General features: G+C 41.3%; 1 protein-coding gene across 1 annotated transcript in view; it reads right to left on the bottom strand.

The window, feature by feature from the left end:
- Positions 1 to 7,963: 7,963 nt before the first annotated feature.
- The window catches only part of LOC129866927 (GTPase HRas-like), a 42,508-nt gene continuing 32,177 nt past the window's right edge, over positions 7,964 to 18,294 (bottom strand). The window contains exons 4-6 of the mRNA XM_055939968.1: positions 13,473 to 13,632; positions 13,092 to 13,216; positions 7,964 to 11,173 (exon numbers count right to left, since the gene is read on the bottom strand). Of these exons, the coding sequence (XP_055795943.1) occupies positions 13,097 to 13,216; positions 13,473 to 13,632 (280 nt within the window). The 3' untranslated portion in view covers positions 7,964 to 11,173; positions 13,092 to 13,096. The remainder of the gene's footprint in view (positions 11,174 to 13,091; positions 13,217 to 13,472; positions 13,633 to 18,294) is intronic.

Below are 18,294 nucleotides of genomic sequence, written 5' to 3'. Positions count from 1 at the left end.
GCTCCCCCCTATCCACATCGACGGGTCAGTAGTGGAGAAGGTGGAAAGTTTTAAGTTCCTCGGTGTACACATCACGGACAAACTGAATTGGTCCACCCACACAGACAGCGTTGTGAAGAAGGCGCAGCAGCGCCTCTTCAACCTCAGGAGGCTGAAGAAATTCGGCTTGTCACCAAAAGCACTCACAAACTTCTACAGATGCACAATCGAGAGCATCCTGTCGGGCTGTATCACCGCCTGGTACGGCAACTGCTCCGCACACAACCGTAAGGCTCTCCAGAGGGTAGTGAGGTCGGCAGAACGCATCACCCGGGGCAAACTACCTGCCCTCCAGGACACCTACACCACCCGATGTCACAGGAAGGCCATAAAGATCATCAAGGACAACAACCACCCAAGCCACTACCTGTTCACCCCGCTATCATCCAGAAGGCGAGGTCAGTACAGGTGCATCCAAGCAGGGACCGAGAGACTGAAAAACAGCTTCTATCTCAAGGCCATCAGACTGTTAAACAGCCACCACTAACATTTAGCGGCCGCTGCCAACAAACTGACTCAGCTCCAGCCACCTTAAAAAATGGGAATTGATGGAAATTATGTAAAAATGTACCACCAGCCACTTTAAACAATGCCACCTAATATAATGTTTACATACCCTACATTACACATCTCTTATGTATATGTATATACTGTACTCTATATCATCTACTGCATCTTGCCATCTTTATGTAATACATGTACCACTAGCCACTTTAAACTATGCCACTTTATGTTTACATACCCTACAGTACTCATCTCATAGGTATATACCTGCAGGTATCTACTGCACCTTGCCTATGCCGTCTGTACCATCACTCATTCATATATCTTTATGTACATATTAGTAGTTGCGGAATTGTTAGGTTAGATTACTTGTTGTTATTACTGCATTGTCGGAACCAGAAGCACAAGCATTTCGCTACACTCGCATTAACATCTGCTAACCATGTGTATGTGACTAATAAATTTGATTTGATTTGATTTGATTTGAAGCTGTGTTGAGCAGGAGTGTCCCATCCTCCCTGGCTGCCGTCCCGGTGTTGGATCAGATAGGGCCAAATAGTGGAATAGTGGTGTTTTTTTAATGGGTGTAGGGTTAGTTGGTAGGGCAAGTTTAATGAACGCACATTCCAGAACAGTAGGTAGAAACACAGAGCTAGATGAGAGGAATAGATGAATAGGGAGGCTGTGGATGGCCTCACTCTCCGGTACAGTAGGTGGCAGTGTATGCACCACACGGTCGCGATCTGCAAATAAAAATTTAAGAAGAAGCTAGCGCCCGCCCAGAAGACAGACACGTGGGGTTGATTGACAGATGTTGGTTGAAGGTGTTTGTTGTGTTGTGTAATAAGCTACTTCTTTAGCCTGCACTACATCACTCAAAGTTATGTAAACAAGTATTTCCCAGTCAGTAGCTAGAATTAGGCGGAATAATTAATACACGTGGATGCACTGTTGCGGTTGTAGCCTACTACTCTTGCAACAAGTCAATTTGATGGAAACATCTCTGGTGGGAAAATGTGCATGTTGTTTTTATGCATATTTTTGAATATTCACATGAAAATCGGTCGACAATTGGATGGAAACCTAGCTTGTGAAAAGAAGGAAGCCTGTACAGAATACACATATTCCAAAACATACATCCTGTTTGCAACAATGCACTAAACTAATACTGCAAATAATGTGGCAAAGCAATTCACTTTGTGTCCTGAATACAAAATGTTTTGTTTGGGGAAAATCCAATACATCGCATTACTGTGTACCACTCTCCATATTTTCAAGCATAGTGGTGGCTGCATCACGTTTTGGGTATGCTTGTAATCGTTATGGACTGGAGAGTTTTTCAGGATGAAAAAGAAACAGAATGGAGCAAAGCACAGGCAAAATCCTAGAGGAAAATCTGGTTCAGCCTGCTATCAACCAGACACTGGGAATTAACTTTTCAGCAGGACTATAACCTAAAACACAAGGCTAAATGGAGTTACACTGGAGTTGCTTACCAAGAACACAGTGAATGTTCCTGAGTGGCCGAGTTACAGTTTTCACTTAAATCTACGGCAAGACCAAAAAATGGTTGTCTAGCAATGATCAATCACAAATTTGACAGAGCTTGAAGATTTTTTAAAAGAATAATGGGCAAATGTTGCACAATCCAGGTGTGGAAAGCTTTTAGTGACTTACCCAGAAAGACTCATAGCTGTAATCGCTGCCAAAGGTGCTTCTACAAATGATTGACTCAGGGGTGTGAATACTTATTCAAATGAGATATTTCTGTATTTCATTTTCAATAAATTTGCAACATTTCTAAAATCATGTTTTCACTTTGTCATTATGGGGTTTTGTGTGTAGATGGATAAGAAAAATAATATTTCATCCATTTTGAATTCAGGCTGTAACAACAAATTGTGGAATAAGTCAAGGGATATGAACATTTTCTTAAGGCACTGCATTTGGGATGGAGCACTGTTAACTTCAATTCCTTACCTTTCACTCACTGTTAACTTTAATTCCTTACCTTTCACTCACTGTTAACTTCAATTCCTTACCTTTCACTCACTGTTAACTTCAATTCCTTACCTTTCACCCACTGTTAACTTCAATTCCTTACCTTTCACTCACTGTTAACTTCAATTCCTTACCTTTCACTCACTGTTAACTTCAATTCCTTACCTTTCACTCACTGTTAACTTCAATTCCTTACCTTTCACTCACTGTTAACTTCAATTCTTTACCTTTCACTCACTGTTAACTTCAATTCCTTACCTTTCACTCACTGTTAACTTCAATTCCTTACCTTTCACTCACTGTTAACTTCAATTCCTTACCTTTCACTCACTGTTAACTTCAATTCCTTACCTTTCACTCACTGTTAACTTCAATTCCTTACCTTTCACTCACTGTTAACTTCAATTCCTTACCTTTCACTCACTGTTAACTTCAATTCCTTACCTTTCACTCACTGTTAACTTCAATTCCTTACCTTTCACTCACTGTTAACTTCAATTCCTTACCTTTCACTCACTGTTAACTTCAATTCCTTACCTTTCACTCACTGTTAACTTCAATTCCTTACCTTTCACTCACTGTTAACTTCAATTCCTTACCTTTCACTCACTGTTAACTTCAATTCCTTACCTTTCACTCACTGTTAACTTCAATTCCTTACCTTTCACTCACTGTTAACTTCAATTCCTTACCTTTCACTCACTGTTAACTTCAATTCCTTACCTTTCACTCACTGTTAACTTCAATTCCTTACCTTTCACTCACTGTTAACTTCAATTCCTTACCTTTCACTCACTGTTAACTTCAATTCCTTACCTTTCACTCACTGTTAACTTCAATTCCTTACCTTTCACTCACTGTTAACTTCAATTCCTTACCTTTCACTCACTGTTAACTTCAATTCCTTACCTTTCACTCACTGTTAACTTCAATTCCTTACCTTTCACTCACTGTTAACTTCAATTCCTTACCTTTCACTCACTGTTAACTTCAATTCCTTACCTTTCACTCACTGTTAACTTCAATTCCTTACCTTTCACTCACTGTTAACTTCAATTCCTTACCTTTCACTCACTGTTAACTTCAATTCCTTACCTTTCACTCACTGTTAACTTCAATTCCTTACCTTTCACTCACTGTTAACTTCAATTCCTTACCTTTCACTCACTGTTAACTTCAATTCCTTACCTTTCACTCACTGTTAACTTCAATTCCTTACCTTTCACTCACTGTTAACTTCAATTCCTTACCTTTCACTCACTGTTAACTTCAATTCCTTACCTTTCACTCAAAATTGGAGAACCAGTTATTTGCAACACTGGAATATACTATAATAATATTCAATAAAACATTATGTGGCACAATTCACTTTTAGGTCAAGAGTTCAAGACTATCTTGTGGAATTATGTTTCTTTTGTTGTCTTTTCATTTCTGTCACAATCAACATTTAATAAAGTCTTTATTTGTAAAACTATGCTGAACAAAATAGAAATACACATTTTCTTTGTGAGTGTTGGTAAAAAGGCCCTCTGTGCGTGAGGAAAGAGAAAGTCAAACTGTTCCTGAGCCTTGTCGATAAAGACCAGTTGAGATGTGAACAGCTCAGATCCTTCCATCAACTATGTTGTGTCTGGGCTCCTAATATAAGTAATAAACTTTGTCTGAGTTTACACAGGCAGCCCAATTCAAATCTTTTGCCAATTATTTGCATATCTGATACCCATCTGCTCTTTTACCTAATGGGTAAACAGAAAAAACACATGGAACCTGATCTTTGACTTCCGATTTATAACACCTCCATATGTGGATCTGAATCCTGTAACAAACATGATCCTCCATGTGACCTCTATGTGGACGCTCAGATCAGATATGTTTGCTCTGAAGTGTTTTTTTTTGCACATGAGCATTACATATGTGTGCTACTTTAAATCAAATCTTATTGGTCACATACACATGGTTAGCAGACGTTAATGTGAGTGTAGCGAAATGCTTGTGCTTCTAGTTCCAACAGTGCAGTAATATCTAACAATTCCCCACAACTACCTAATACAAATAAATCTAAAGGGGTGAATGAGAAAATGTACATATAAATATATGGATGAGCGACAGCCGAGCAGCATAGGCAAGGTGCAATAGATGGTATAAAATACAGTAAATACAGTTGAAGTCGGAAGTTTACACCTTAGCCAAATACATTAGAACTCAGTTTTTCACAATTCCTGACATTTAATCCCAGTAAAAATTCCCTATTTTAGGTCAGTTAGGATCACCACTGAAATGTCAGAATAATAGTAGAGAGAATGATTGATTTATTTCAGCTTCAGCTTTCACATTCCCAGTGGGTCAGAGGTTTACATACACTGAATTAGTATTTGATAGTATTGCCTTTAAATTGTTTAACTTGGGTCAAACATTTTGGGTAGCCTTCCACAAGCCTCTCACAATAAGTTGGGTGAACTTTGGGCCATTCCTCCTGACAGAGCTGGTGTAACTGAGTCAGGTTTGTAGGCCTCCTTGCTCGCACACTCTTTTTCAGTTCTGCCCACAATCTTTCTATAGGATGAGGTCAATGCTTTGTGATGGCCACTCCAATACCTTGACTTTGTTGTCCTTAAGCCATTTTGCCACAACTTTGGAAGTATGCTTGGGGTCATTGTCCATTTGGAAGACCCATTTGCGACCAAGCTTTAACTTCCTGACTGATGTCTTGAGATGTTGCTTCAATATATCCACATAATTTCCCTGCCTCATGATACCATCTATTTGTGAAGTGCACCATCCCTCCTGTAGCAAAGCACCCCCACAACATGATGCTGCCACCCCCGTACTTCACGGTTGGGATGGTGTTCTTCGGCTTGCAAGCATCTCACTTTTTCCTCCAAACCTAACGATGGTCATTATGGCCAAACAGTTCTATTTTTGTTTCATCAGACCAGAGGACATTTCACCAAAAAGTACGATCTTTGTCCCCATGTGCAGTTGCTAACCGTAGTCTGGCTTTTTTATGGCGGTTATGGAGCAGTGGCTTCTTCCTTGCTGAGCGGCCTTTCAGGTTATGTCAATATAGGACTCGTTTTACTGTGGATATAGATACGTTTGTACCTATTTCCACCAGCATCTTCACAAGGTCCTTTGCTGATGTTCTGGGATTGATTTGCACTTTCCGTACCAAAGTACGTTCATCTCTAGGAGACAGAATGTGTCTCCTTCCTGAGCGGTATGATGGCTGCGTGGTCCCGTGGTGTTTATACTTCCGTACTATTGTTTGTACAGATGAACGTGGTACCTTCAGGTATTTGTAAATTGCTCCCAAGGATGAACCAGACTTGTGGAGGTCTACAATTTATTTTCTGAGGTCTTGGATGATTTCTTTTGATTTTCCCATGATGTCAAGCAAAGAGGCACTGAGTTTGAAGATAGGCCTTGAAATACATCCACAGGTAAACCTCCAATTGACTCAAATGATGTCAATTAGCCCATCAGAAGCTTCTAAAGCCATGACATCCTTTTCTGGAATTTTCCAAGCTGTTTAAAGACACAGTCAACTTAGTGTATGTAAACTTCTGACCCACTGGAATTGTGATACAGTGAAGTATAAGTGAAATAATCTGTCTGTAAATAATTGTTGGAAAAATTGCACAAAGTAGATGTCTTAACCGACTTGCCAAAACTATAGTTACAAGACATTTGTGGAGTGGTTGAAAAATGTTTTATGACTCCAACCTAAGTGTATGTAAACTTCCGACTTCAACTGTACATGTGATATGAGTACAGCCCAACACCGTGCAGGACGTTTGGCATTTGCCAGAGAACACCAAGATTGGCAAATTCGCCACTGGCGCCCTGTGCTCTTCACAGATGAAAGCAGGTTCACACGCACATGTGACAGACGTGACAGAGTCTGGAGACGCCGTGGAGAACGTTCTGCTTCCTGCAACATCCTCCAGCATGACCGGTTTGGCGGTGGGTCAGTCATGGTGTGGGGTGGCATTTCTTTGGGGGGCCGCACAGCCCTCCATGTGCTCGCCAGAGGTAGCCTGACTGCCATTAGGTACCGAGATGAGATCCTCAGACCCCTTGTGAGACCATATGCTGGTGCGGTTGGCCCTGGGTTCCTCCTAATGCAAGACAATGCTAGACCTCATGTGGCTGGAGTGTGTCAGCAGTTCCTGCAAGAGGAAGACATTGATGCTATGGACTGGCCCGCCCGTTCCCCAGACCTGAATCCAATTGAGCACATCTGGGACATCATGTCTCGCTCCATCCACCAACGCCACGTTGCACCACAGACTGTCCAGGAGTTGGCGGATGCTTTAGTCCAGGTCTGGGAGGAGATCCCTCAGGAGACCATCCGCCACCTCATTAGGAGCATGCCCAGGCGTTGTAGGGAGGTCATACAGGCACGTGGAGGCCACACACACCACTGAGCCTCATTTTGACTTGTTTTAAGGACATTACATCAAAGTTGGATAAGCCTGTAGTGTGGTTTTCCACTTTAATTTTGAGTGTGACTCCAAATCCAGACCTCCATGGGTTGATACATTTGATTTCCATTGATAATTTTTGTGTGATTTTGTTGTCAGCACATTCAACTATGTAAAGAAAAAAGTATTTAATAAGAATATTTCATTCATTCAGATCTAGGATGTGTTATTTTAGTGTTCCCTTTATTTGAGCAGTGTAGTTAGCTGATACGTAAAATACCTATCCAGGCGTTGTAAGATCTGTCAGGAGTCAGCAACGCCTGGGCAGAGGAACGCCCTGTGACTGACTAAAATATACATTTAAATATGGGTCACTTGTAAAATTTTGTGTGGACAACCAGGGGGGAAAAATCTGATTTGGGTTCTTAGGGTAGCAGTGTAAACACAGCCTTTGTTATTATTTTAACTGAAAAACACAATTATGATCATCACATTCCATCTGAAAGAGCTTTTGTTCCCTCTTGTGGAGAAATAAAAACCACCATTTCACTCACTGGAAAGGGTGTAGGCTAGACTAGAATTTAGGTCACAGGGGATAAATTATATAATCTTTATCCAGATTAAGAGATATTTTGTGACAGTGTATTGCATTTTTGTGCATTTTTCATATTCTTAACTCTGTAACTTGTGCTATCAATTCAGTTTGTTACTGTGATTTGCACACGTCTGCTCTGATCACTAGACATCTTAAATCATGCGGATAAATAGTTATATTTAACTGCTCCAATGATTCTTGTAAAATTCCCTAACAAAGTCCTTGTTTTTGCACTAAAAACAAATGTGGTGTTCATAGTATTTACATTCATATTTTAGCCTGGAGAGAGGGAAGGACTGAGGGGGGAGAGGAGAGAGGGAAGGACTGAGGGGGGAGAGGAGAGAGGGAAGGACTGAGGGGGAGAGATGGTAGCTATAAGAACTACAGTCAGTCAGGTGAATGAGTTTATCTTGACATCTTTATTCCTGCCCTGCTGTACATTTGCTATTTTGTTAGAGTAAATACATCTTAAATAGTTCAAACAGTTGATATTTTCACAATCAAACTTCCAAACCCACATCCTCTCTCGCTTATTCAAACTACAGTTTTACAGGGAGAAGCAAGCCCTTTATGTGATTTCAGTACTTGGGCAAACCCCCCCAATGTCCACGTTTTTTGTCCCCTCCATTCATACATGATTACCAGTGGCCTGCTGGTCTTGTATTCCGCTTGACGACAACTGATGTCCACTTTGTAAGAATTTACCTTCAGATGTGTGTCCATAACTGCCTGTCAGTCAGTGTACAATATAGTACAGACAGACAAGGGAAATGGTAGAAAATAATTAACTGGCATATAACTGGCAACTATAGTTCAGACAACTGTACAGTACATGTCTTCTATCACCAGATGTTCACCTGATTCACAAGTTACATAGCATGTCTGATTTGTTTAACATTACCCAGTAGATCACTATGTGGACAAAGATTTAAGATTGGTTATTTCTTTTTCAAAGTACAGAATAGATTTACTTTATACGGTTATGGAGTGCCATATATTAATAGAACAGTATTTTCTGTTAAAATGCACTTTTTTTCACAGTTTGATCAGTTTGACCCCCCCCACAAAAAAATGATTGAGAATCAACCTATACAAGGTCAACATCGCCCCAGTCTCAGAATCCCTCAGAGCTCCAGAATATAATCTGTGGTCCACACAATGCAGTGGAGAAGTTATATCCAGGCAGAGCCAGAAGTGTAGTGGCTGTCGTCTGAGGTTACGGTACCAAGCCTGTGTGCAGTGTCTTCATCCTTCGACCACAGCCCACCTCCATGACAGTTTGTCCATTCCCTGGATCCAAGGGGTCATATGAAGGGTAGCAAACCAGGAAAGGTGACAGGATCTGGGGGAGTCTTGTCTGACTGCAGGGCCCTCTCATGGTAGAGGGTGCAGGTCAAAAAGACCTTATATGCCAAAAGGTGTTATTGTGTTCAGGCAAGATAGGGGGTAACTCAGCAGAGTGTTTGTTGGAGGGAGGGAGCTCCTGGAAAACCACATACAAGGGCACATACTGTACATATGCTAAGGAACACCACTCACATGTATGATAGCAGCAAAAAGTCAGAGTGAAATTAAGCATTTCTAGAAACAAAAGAAAATGATTATTTTCCAACATTTAGGTCTATCTTCTATACAAGAGGTCAAGGGGTGTTGACTTGGCTTTGACAGAAGTCTAATGAGGCATCACAATGTTCTACTGTGGCACTGTGGCTGAACTATGGGGATAAGTACCTTCAAAAACAAGAGGAGGAAATCGAAATAAAGTGGCCCTTTTACAGTAAAAGAAACCCCAGAACACTTAATGAATTAAGATTGGAGTCACTAAACATACTTAGTTTGGACTAAAACACAAACAATCTAACTATTCAGACAGGGCATGCAGTACAAAATCACATCTGGTTGGAGTGTTTCAGAGTTTGTTTGTGCTCCTTCTTTCCCTCCAGACATGAGGAAAACATTCTCCAATCGCCATAAGTCATTCACAACAACAGTTATCCACAGAGGAAAGCAGACACAGACCACCACAGAAACACTTGCTTCCGACAAACTTACTGCTCTAACATGTACAAGGCATGAAGTACTAGCTAACAAATAAGGCAAGTTAAACAGGACCAAGCAGTGTTCATTTGTATTGTCAGCCCTATGCTGATGTTAGTGTTATAGAGAGCACAAAAGCTAGTAGTCCTACCTACATCATTCAATATTGAGAAAATTTACGAGAACCTCTGAAATGAAGAATGTTTTCCGCTGACTTTTCTTTCAATAGAAGTTGGCTCAGACATGACTATCTTAAATCAAATGATCTTCTCAGGGAACCAAATATCTTTCTGAGGCGGCAGTAGTGAGTAGAATGAGAGAGAGAAGGTTACTGTGGCCAAACAACCAGTTTTATACCGCATATTAGCAGTAATTTAAGGCAGGTCTTGTGCATTACAATCTGTGAAGTTGAAATTCTGTCATTCTATCTTATGTTCCAGGATCAAAAGACGTGGCATTTCTGGACATGCCTATTTCCTGAGCCTTAATACAAACACAGGGAAGACTGATACCTGCTATCTACAAATGGCAAACTATACGAAACACCATGAAGTTATTTAAGCAAAGGAACTTGAAAGAAATTAATGCCACCGGTAATCAAGCTCAAAGCACATTTTGTTCCACTTCCTTGAAAAGCTGTGCAAGAATCTTTCACTGCGTAACCATTCCATGATAAATAAATGGCACTGCATGGACCAAGCATTGACCTTAGTCTCCCAGCCTCCACCCACAATTCAGCCCAACCTTGAAGGCAACAGAAAGTAAAACATCACTCATGTACCACTCACTTCTCCACCCAAGACAGGTCTTAAAATGGCAACCTCCCATCACACAAAATAAACATCCTGACTTACTTTACAGCGCTGAGCATGACCACCTTCAATCACAACAAAAATCACATAGCAAAAACAATGCGTTTAAGAAGAAAAGAAAGTTAGGTTCGACGGCTGGACTAAGCGTAAAAAAGGCACCATTCCTATGTGGTGTGTCTTGCATCATGCTCTGTCCCCTACTTGTATCCATAATAATGAGGTTTCTGCAGAGCCCCTCTAGAGTGGAACAGGGAGGCTGGGGGAGGTTAATTAGGCATGGGGATATAGGCAACTACTGTCCACTCTTTTCAGGGGGTCAAATGTAAAATCTGGGTTGAGGTGTGAGGTGGTGGTGGGGGGACTCACCATGGGTTGGTGACACCCCCCTTTAAGACCAGTGTTGAGACTGTTAAACAATAACTTCGCAGGAACTCATTGGAGATGCTCGGCATGATCACACTGGAGAAAAACAGTCATTAGTGGTGTTGCTCTGGCAGACATGGACTCAAAAAGAGGGGACAGAAAGCCTAGTCTAGACGAGACTAGCATGGCACAGCCTGGCCTGGCAGGGGCAAGGTACTCCTCTCCCAAACGTCTATGGTACACAGATAGCTTGGTGATACATCTGCTTGCTCTGCCTTTCCTTGACCGTCCTCTTTAGTTTCAAAGTTTGTTGTTGTTGTTTCAGCTTCCACCGTCAATCTTCAAGTCCATGCTGCCACTACGCGCCATAGGTCCACTCCTCACCGCGAATTGGTGAGCTGTGGGAGAGAAGGATAAATTATTAAGACATTGTGTAAGGACTCAGCATCTCTGCTGTGAATAAATGAATCAAATGTATTTTATTTAAGTAATTTTAACAAATTGGCAGTTGTCACAAAGTGCTATACAGACACCCAGCCTAAAACCCCAATGAGCAAGCAATGCAGAAGCATAGTGGTTAAGAAAAACTTAGAAAGACAGGAACCTAGAAAGAAACCTAGAGAGGAACCAGGCTCTGAGGGGGGCCAGTCCTCTTCTGGCTGTGCCTGGATAAACTATATTGTTGATTATTCTTGAGATCAGATATGGGCAGTATTTAAATTACTTTTGAGTATTTTGTCATTTGTATTACACCGGGCTGAACTACACTACAATGATTTTGTAACCAGATGCATTCGAGAGCTATAATTTATATATATTTTTTTTATTACAGCAATTACCTTTCACCCTTCATTCGTATAATAAGTCTGATTGCACTATGGTGTGATCAAAGTGTCTGCTAAATTAATTAAATATAAATGTATATGTAAAAACGAACAACTGCAAAGCATGCTGAAAATTATTCTAATGAGCTCCGCCCCGAAACAAGGCAAAATAATAATACTGTGTGCTTTGCAGTTCATTTTGGTATGTTCATTTTCACATACACATTTCGGTTATTTACCAGAAATTCTTAACCACAGTGACTTATAGTCAAGTGTGTTCAACTAAGGTAGATAAAGAACAACAACTGACCTAGAATATGTGGACAACTACAAATACCTAGGTGTCTGGTTAGACTGTAAACTCTCCTTCCAGACTCACATTAGGCATCTCCAATCCAAAATTAAATCTAGAATTGGCTTCCTATTTCGCAACTAAGCCTCCTTCACTCATGCCGCCAAACATACCCTCGTAAAACTGACTATCCTACCGATCCTTGACTTCGGCGATGTCATTTACAAAATAGTCTCCAACACTCTACTCAGCAAATTGGATGCAGTCTATCATAGTACCATCCGTTTTGTCACCAAAGCCCCATATACTACTCACCACTGCGACCTGTATGCTCTCGTTGGCTGGCCCTCACTACATATCCATCGCCAAACCCACTGGCTCCAGGTCATCTATAAATCTTTGCTAGGTAAAGCCCAGCCACATCTCAGCTCACTGGTCACCATAGCAACATCCACCCGTAGCACGCGCTCCAGCAGGTACATTGCACTGGTCACCCCCAAAGCCAACACTTACTTTGGCCGCCTTTCCTTCCAGTTCTCTAATGCTAATGACTGGAACAAATTGCAAAAATCTCTGAAGCCTTATATCTCCCCTCTAACTTTAAGCATCAGCTGTCAGAGCAGCTTACCGATCACTGTACTTGTGCTATTTACAGATTGGCTGTGTATATCTGACTACCTCATCCCCATATTATTACTTACCCTCTTGCTCTTTTGCACCCTAGTATCTCTACTTGCACATCATCACCTGCACATCTATCACTCCAGTATTAATGCTAAATTGTAATTATTTTCACCTCTATTGCCTATTTATTGCCTAGCTCCCTACTCTTCTACATTTGCACACACTGTACATAGATCTTCTCTGTTATTGACTGTACGTTTGTTTATGTGTAACTCTGTGTTGTTTTTGTCGCACTGCTTCGCTTTATCTTGGCCAGGTCGCAGTTGTAAATGAGAACTTGTTCTCAACTGGCCTACCTGGTTAAATAAAGGTGAAATAAAAATAAATATCAGGCATAGCAAGTAAAACGTTTCTGTAACCGTTACTGAGAATGTTGTTGCTGTACGGCCCGGCTACTTGCAAATGTATTTTAAAATGCATGCATTTTAAATCAGATACATTTTATAACTGTATTTTGTCATTTTTGCCCATCAGTGCTTGCAATAAAGTTGGTAATGGGCTGAGTCTATGACTGACCTCCATCAAGACACCACACAGCGGCAGCTCATGCAGTCCTGCCCGCTCTCGTCAGGAGGGTTGAGCTTCCTCAGCTTGTGTTGCCTGATCTCTCTGACTAGTGTGTAGAAGGCATCCTCTACCCCCTGCAAACACACATACACCTTCAGAACTACATCAATCTGCAAAGCGGGCATTACATATTATCAAGCTCGTAAACATGGCCATCAACATGATTTTCTCTATACTTGTTTGAGCAGTTCTTTAACAATGAAAACAAATGAAATCTCAAAAACTTGAGCTTTTCAAAGTCGGATCGGTATCACCATGGAAACGGCAATCGGATGCAACCAATAGAACATTTGCAATGGTCGAAACGAGACAATGTGTGTGGAAGTGTACCTGTCGTGTCTTGGCCGAGGTCTCAATGTAGGGAATTCCATAGCTGCGGGCCAGTTCCTGTGCTTGCCGCGTGTCCACGGTACACGCCGGGAGGTCACATTTATTACCCACGAGCACCATCGGTACGTCGTCAGAGTCCTTCACACGCTTGATCTGTTCCCTACAGGAGGACAGAAAGACACTGGTTAGTACCTTACTTGGTCTAACCGGTTTCTCTTTTAACCTTTGTGTACAGGAATTAGTACCGTACTCCACATTACATCAACCGTATACCAGAGGAACTACCAGTAGAATTACTGGTGTAATGTCAATACCTTGTAGTAGAGTGGAATGCACTTCGTCACGGTGACTATAAACATTTTACGTATTTTTTTTTTTGTCATTTAGCAGACGCTCTTATACAGAGCGACTTACAGGAGGAATAAGTGCCTTTCTCAAGGGCACGTTTATAGATTTTTCACCTAGGATTCGAACGAGCAACCATTCAGTTACTGGCTTAACGCTCAATCGCTAGGCTACCTGCCGCCCTCTAGGCAAACACTATGCGACTGGCTGTACACATACCCACCTGTTACAAAGTCATTCCACAACTAATGCATTATGTAAAGTTGCCATAATCAATTCCCAATGAAGGAGCTCACTGCTCGTGGGTCATTTCACCCTTCTGTATAGGATCCTACCTCCCTCTCCTTCCCTCCTATAAACACCACCAGTCAGACAAACAAGGGGCTCTATGACCCAGAGGAGCAGGCCTTGCGGTGCAGCACTGCTGGAGGGAGGTGGACAGCAGGCAGGTGGGCAGCAAACAGTATGACCTCATCTCTCCAGCAGCAATCTAGCTAGCAGGCCAGGGGAGTGTGAGCGTGTGAGGGGAGTGGGTCAGATCTATCCATCAACTCAGCTCGTGCCACGTCTCTATGTCCGTAACTCAGCACAGTCACAGGCAGGACAGCTAACACCAGGTGGAGGAGTTGTGGTGGCATTCCAGGCTGTCTTTATCCATGGTCGTGCTGTGAAAATAAAGACAACCTGGGAAGACAACCTGGCAAGCTCAATCTCTATGGAGGTGGATGGGAAAGGCAGGGAACATGAGCTCACCACTAAAACAGCCAGTCAGATGATTGTGTGACCGTGTGAGACCGAGGGTAATGGGTCAGATCTATATAATCACCCCCTTAATTTACCTTCATCACCTAGCAGTACACACAATAGCCAATGCAAACCCACCAACACCGATCTATGGTCCGTTTGGTGTGATTTGTAGATCAGTGACTCTGCATAGCGCTTTGGCCTTGTTGATTCCCTATATAGTGCAGGCCAAATGGTGGGCAACAGGCACGCTTCACCAATCCCACAGCCTGGCATTAGAGCTGGAGTTAACACAGAGACACTGAACGAACTGCACCCTCCCTCTGTCTATCACATGAACAATACATCTTTAAATAACTTGACCAGTTTAACGCCGTAGTCATCCTCCATTCTGGCCCGGGATCTGGGATAGGGAGTATTATTACAGCATTGAGTGTCCGTCCATCTTTAGACAGCAATGTGGTGTTAACTGACAGCTTTGGAGCCTGGCACACCAGGTTGCCAGGAGTAAAACAGGGGTGAGACAAACGTGCTGTTAGCAGCAGCGACCCGTCATTCAGGGCAGGTGGGGTTTTGGATTGCATGTTATTTTGGCATTAATACATGTCACATATCAGTTTACAAATAATATGTAAAAAAAATAAGTTAACCTGTTTGGGCTGCAGGGGCAGTATTGAGTAGCCGGATAAAAGGTGCCCATTTCAAACGGCCTCGTACTCAATTCTTGCTCGTACAATATGCATATTATTATTACTATTAGATAGAAAACACTCTCTAGTTTCTAAAACCGTTTGAATTATATCTGTGAGTAAAACAAAACTCATTTTGCAGCAAACTTCCTGACAGGAAGTGGAAAATCTGAAATTGATGCTCTGTTCTAGGGCCTGCCTATAAATGTCCTTGATATATATCAGTATACATGCACTTCATACGTCTTCCACTAGATGTCGACAGGCAGTGAGAGAAGAAATGGAGTGTATAACTTGATCTGGGATCGAACAAAAGCTCTTTGTATGACGTGTCACCAGTTTCCTGTTTTCTGGAGAGCGCGTGAAGGGACCTGGTTTTGCCTTCTGTACAGCTGTCGTTATAGACGACTAATATCTCCGGCTTTGATTTTATTTGATACATGTGACAATATCATCGTAAAGTATGTTTTTTCAATATAGTTTTATTAGATTATTGAAATTTTTTCGGGACGTTAGGCGTGTTGCGTTGTGTGCCTTTGTTCAGGAAGGAGAGCTTCGCGCCACTTTGCTAGCTTTCCGTGCTAATTGACTGGAGAAGAGGACATTCTAAATCCAAACAACGATTGTTCCCGACAAAGGACCCCTTGTACAACATTCTGATGAAAGATCGTCAAAGGTAGGACCCATTTTATGATGCTATTTCATATATCTGTCGAACATGTTGTACTAGTCATTTGCGCCCAGAGTTTGGGCACTCTCTCGCTATAACTAAGCTGGATGTCGTAATGAAGTTATTTTTAGAATTCTAACACAGCAATGGCATTAAGAACTAGTGTATCTATCATTTCCTATACAACATGTATTTTTTAGTAACGTTTATGTATAGTTATTTGGTCAGAATAGTTTGTCATAAAAATATCTGCACATTCTGGGAAAAAGATGCTACGTTAGCACAATGTATAACCACTGATTTCAGCTCTAAATATGCACATTTTCGAACAAAACATAAGTGTATGTATAACCTGATGTTATAGGACTGTCATCTGATGAAGCTTATCAAGGTTAGTCAAAAATGATATATCTTTTGCTGGTTTATTCGCTATCGCTAACGTGCCTATTGCTATCGCTAACGTGCCTTGATGAATGAATGCGGTAGTGTGGTAGGCTATTGTAGTAAGCTAATATAATGCTATATTGTGTTTTCGCTGTAAAACACTTAAAAATCGGAAATATTGGCTGGATTCACAAGATGTTTGTCTTTAATTTGCTATACACCATCGATTTTTCAGAAATGTTTTATGATGAGTATTTAGGCATTTGACGTTGGTGTCTGTAATTACTCTGGCTGCTTCGGTCCTATTTGTGACGGTAGCTGTGATGGTAGCTGCAATGTAAAACTGATTTATACCTCAAATATGCACATTTTTTTAACAAAACATAGATTTATTGTATAACATGTTATAAGACTGTCATCTGATGAAGTTGTTTCTTGGATAGTTTGGTTGGTTCTTGATTAGTTAGGTTGGCTTTGTGCATGCTACCTGTGCTGTGAAAAATGTCTGTCCTTTTTTGTATTTGGTGGTGAGCTAACATAAATATGTGGTGTTTTCGCTGTAAAACATTTTCAAAATCAGACATGTTGGCTGGATTCACAAGATGTTTATCTTTCATATGCTGTATTGGACTTGTTAATGTGTGAAAGTTAAATATTTCTAAAAAATATATTTTGAATTTCGCGCCCTGCACTTGAAGTGGCTGTTGTCATATTGTACCTGGCTTCGGGCTTGCAGCCCAAAGAAGTTAATAAAGCCACATACACAAGAAAGCAAAAAAGAAACCATGTGTGTAAGGCAGCTCCAAAATGCAGGTGTTTCAGCCTATCTCAGTGCTTTCTGTGGTGGGGCATCCAGCGGAAAATACGGAGCGTAGGGGGTTGGTAATGTTCTCTAGTTGTGCCGTGATTGGCTCAGTGTTCTGTCACTCATGGGGACACTACGTCACTGCCAAATCTAAGGGTAGAGCGCGGAAATTCAAGCCCCATGGGTGCTGCCATAGAGTTACATTAGAAGTTCATCCAAGAACGCTCGAGGCCACTGGCCGCAGATAAAATGACGTCAAATCACTTTAATTGAACAGTAGCTTTGATTGGACTTATGTCAACACCATACTTTCAAAATCTTAGCTAGTGGTCATCATCATGAATCAAGTCGACAATCTACTGGCAAATCCTTTTTAATCCTTGTCATATGAAGTGAAATAACGAAGAGAAATTCTAGATAAAACGTACCAGTGCTCATCGGCCATAAACATTACACAACAAGTTGTAAATCGCAAATTCGACAATGAGTGGTTTGGAAGTCATCAGTAGCTAACTGCAAGCATTGCAAAGCAATCACTAGCCTGCTATTCAGTGGAGTGGGTGTGTGGTGCCAATTCTGGGTTTAAGGGTCTCTTTTCCAAGCTTAAAAAACAACAACAAAAAACATTGGCCATGCTGTCAATCCAGCATGATTTCTGCCGCGTTCAAAAAAATTTGGAACTGAGAAATCTGACTTAAATGAGTTCAAGACAACTGGGAACTTGGGGAAAATAAGTTTTGAATGGTCACCCAACACTAAATTGTAAGTTGGGAACTGGGGCCTCTTTCTAGATCACCGACTTCAACATTATTCAACCTTGTCCCCCCCCACAAGAGTTCCCAGTTGTCTTGAAAGCACAATAAATCCAGAGAAAGTCAGACTTTGATGACAAAATTTGCCCGCGAAGGATGGCTGCATCACCATGTTCAAGTGAGCACAGCACAACAAGGTGAGTCCAAAAATGTATTGTATGCTGCTGCATAAATTATGTAATATGCCAAGGAGATATGTATACTGTAGCTAAGAAAGTAATACTAAGTGTATGTTGTGTAGTAAGCTGTTAGTAGCCCATGTGCTTCACCTAAATAATTTGGTCTATTTTCCACTCTTAATTGTGTCTACTGTTCTGACTTGGTGGTGCACATGTAGCCTATAACCTGTTTTTGAGAAATGTAATCATTGAAT

This window comes from Salvelinus fontinalis, chromosome 12 (genome assembly GCF_029448725.1).
Source record: "Salvelinus fontinalis isolate EN_2023a chromosome 12, ASM2944872v1, whole genome shotgun sequence".
Classification (NCBI taxonomy): Eukaryota; Metazoa; Chordata; class Actinopteri; order Salmoniformes; family Salmonidae; genus Salvelinus; species Salvelinus fontinalis.
This window is presented reverse-complemented; position numbering and strand designations above follow the sequence as displayed.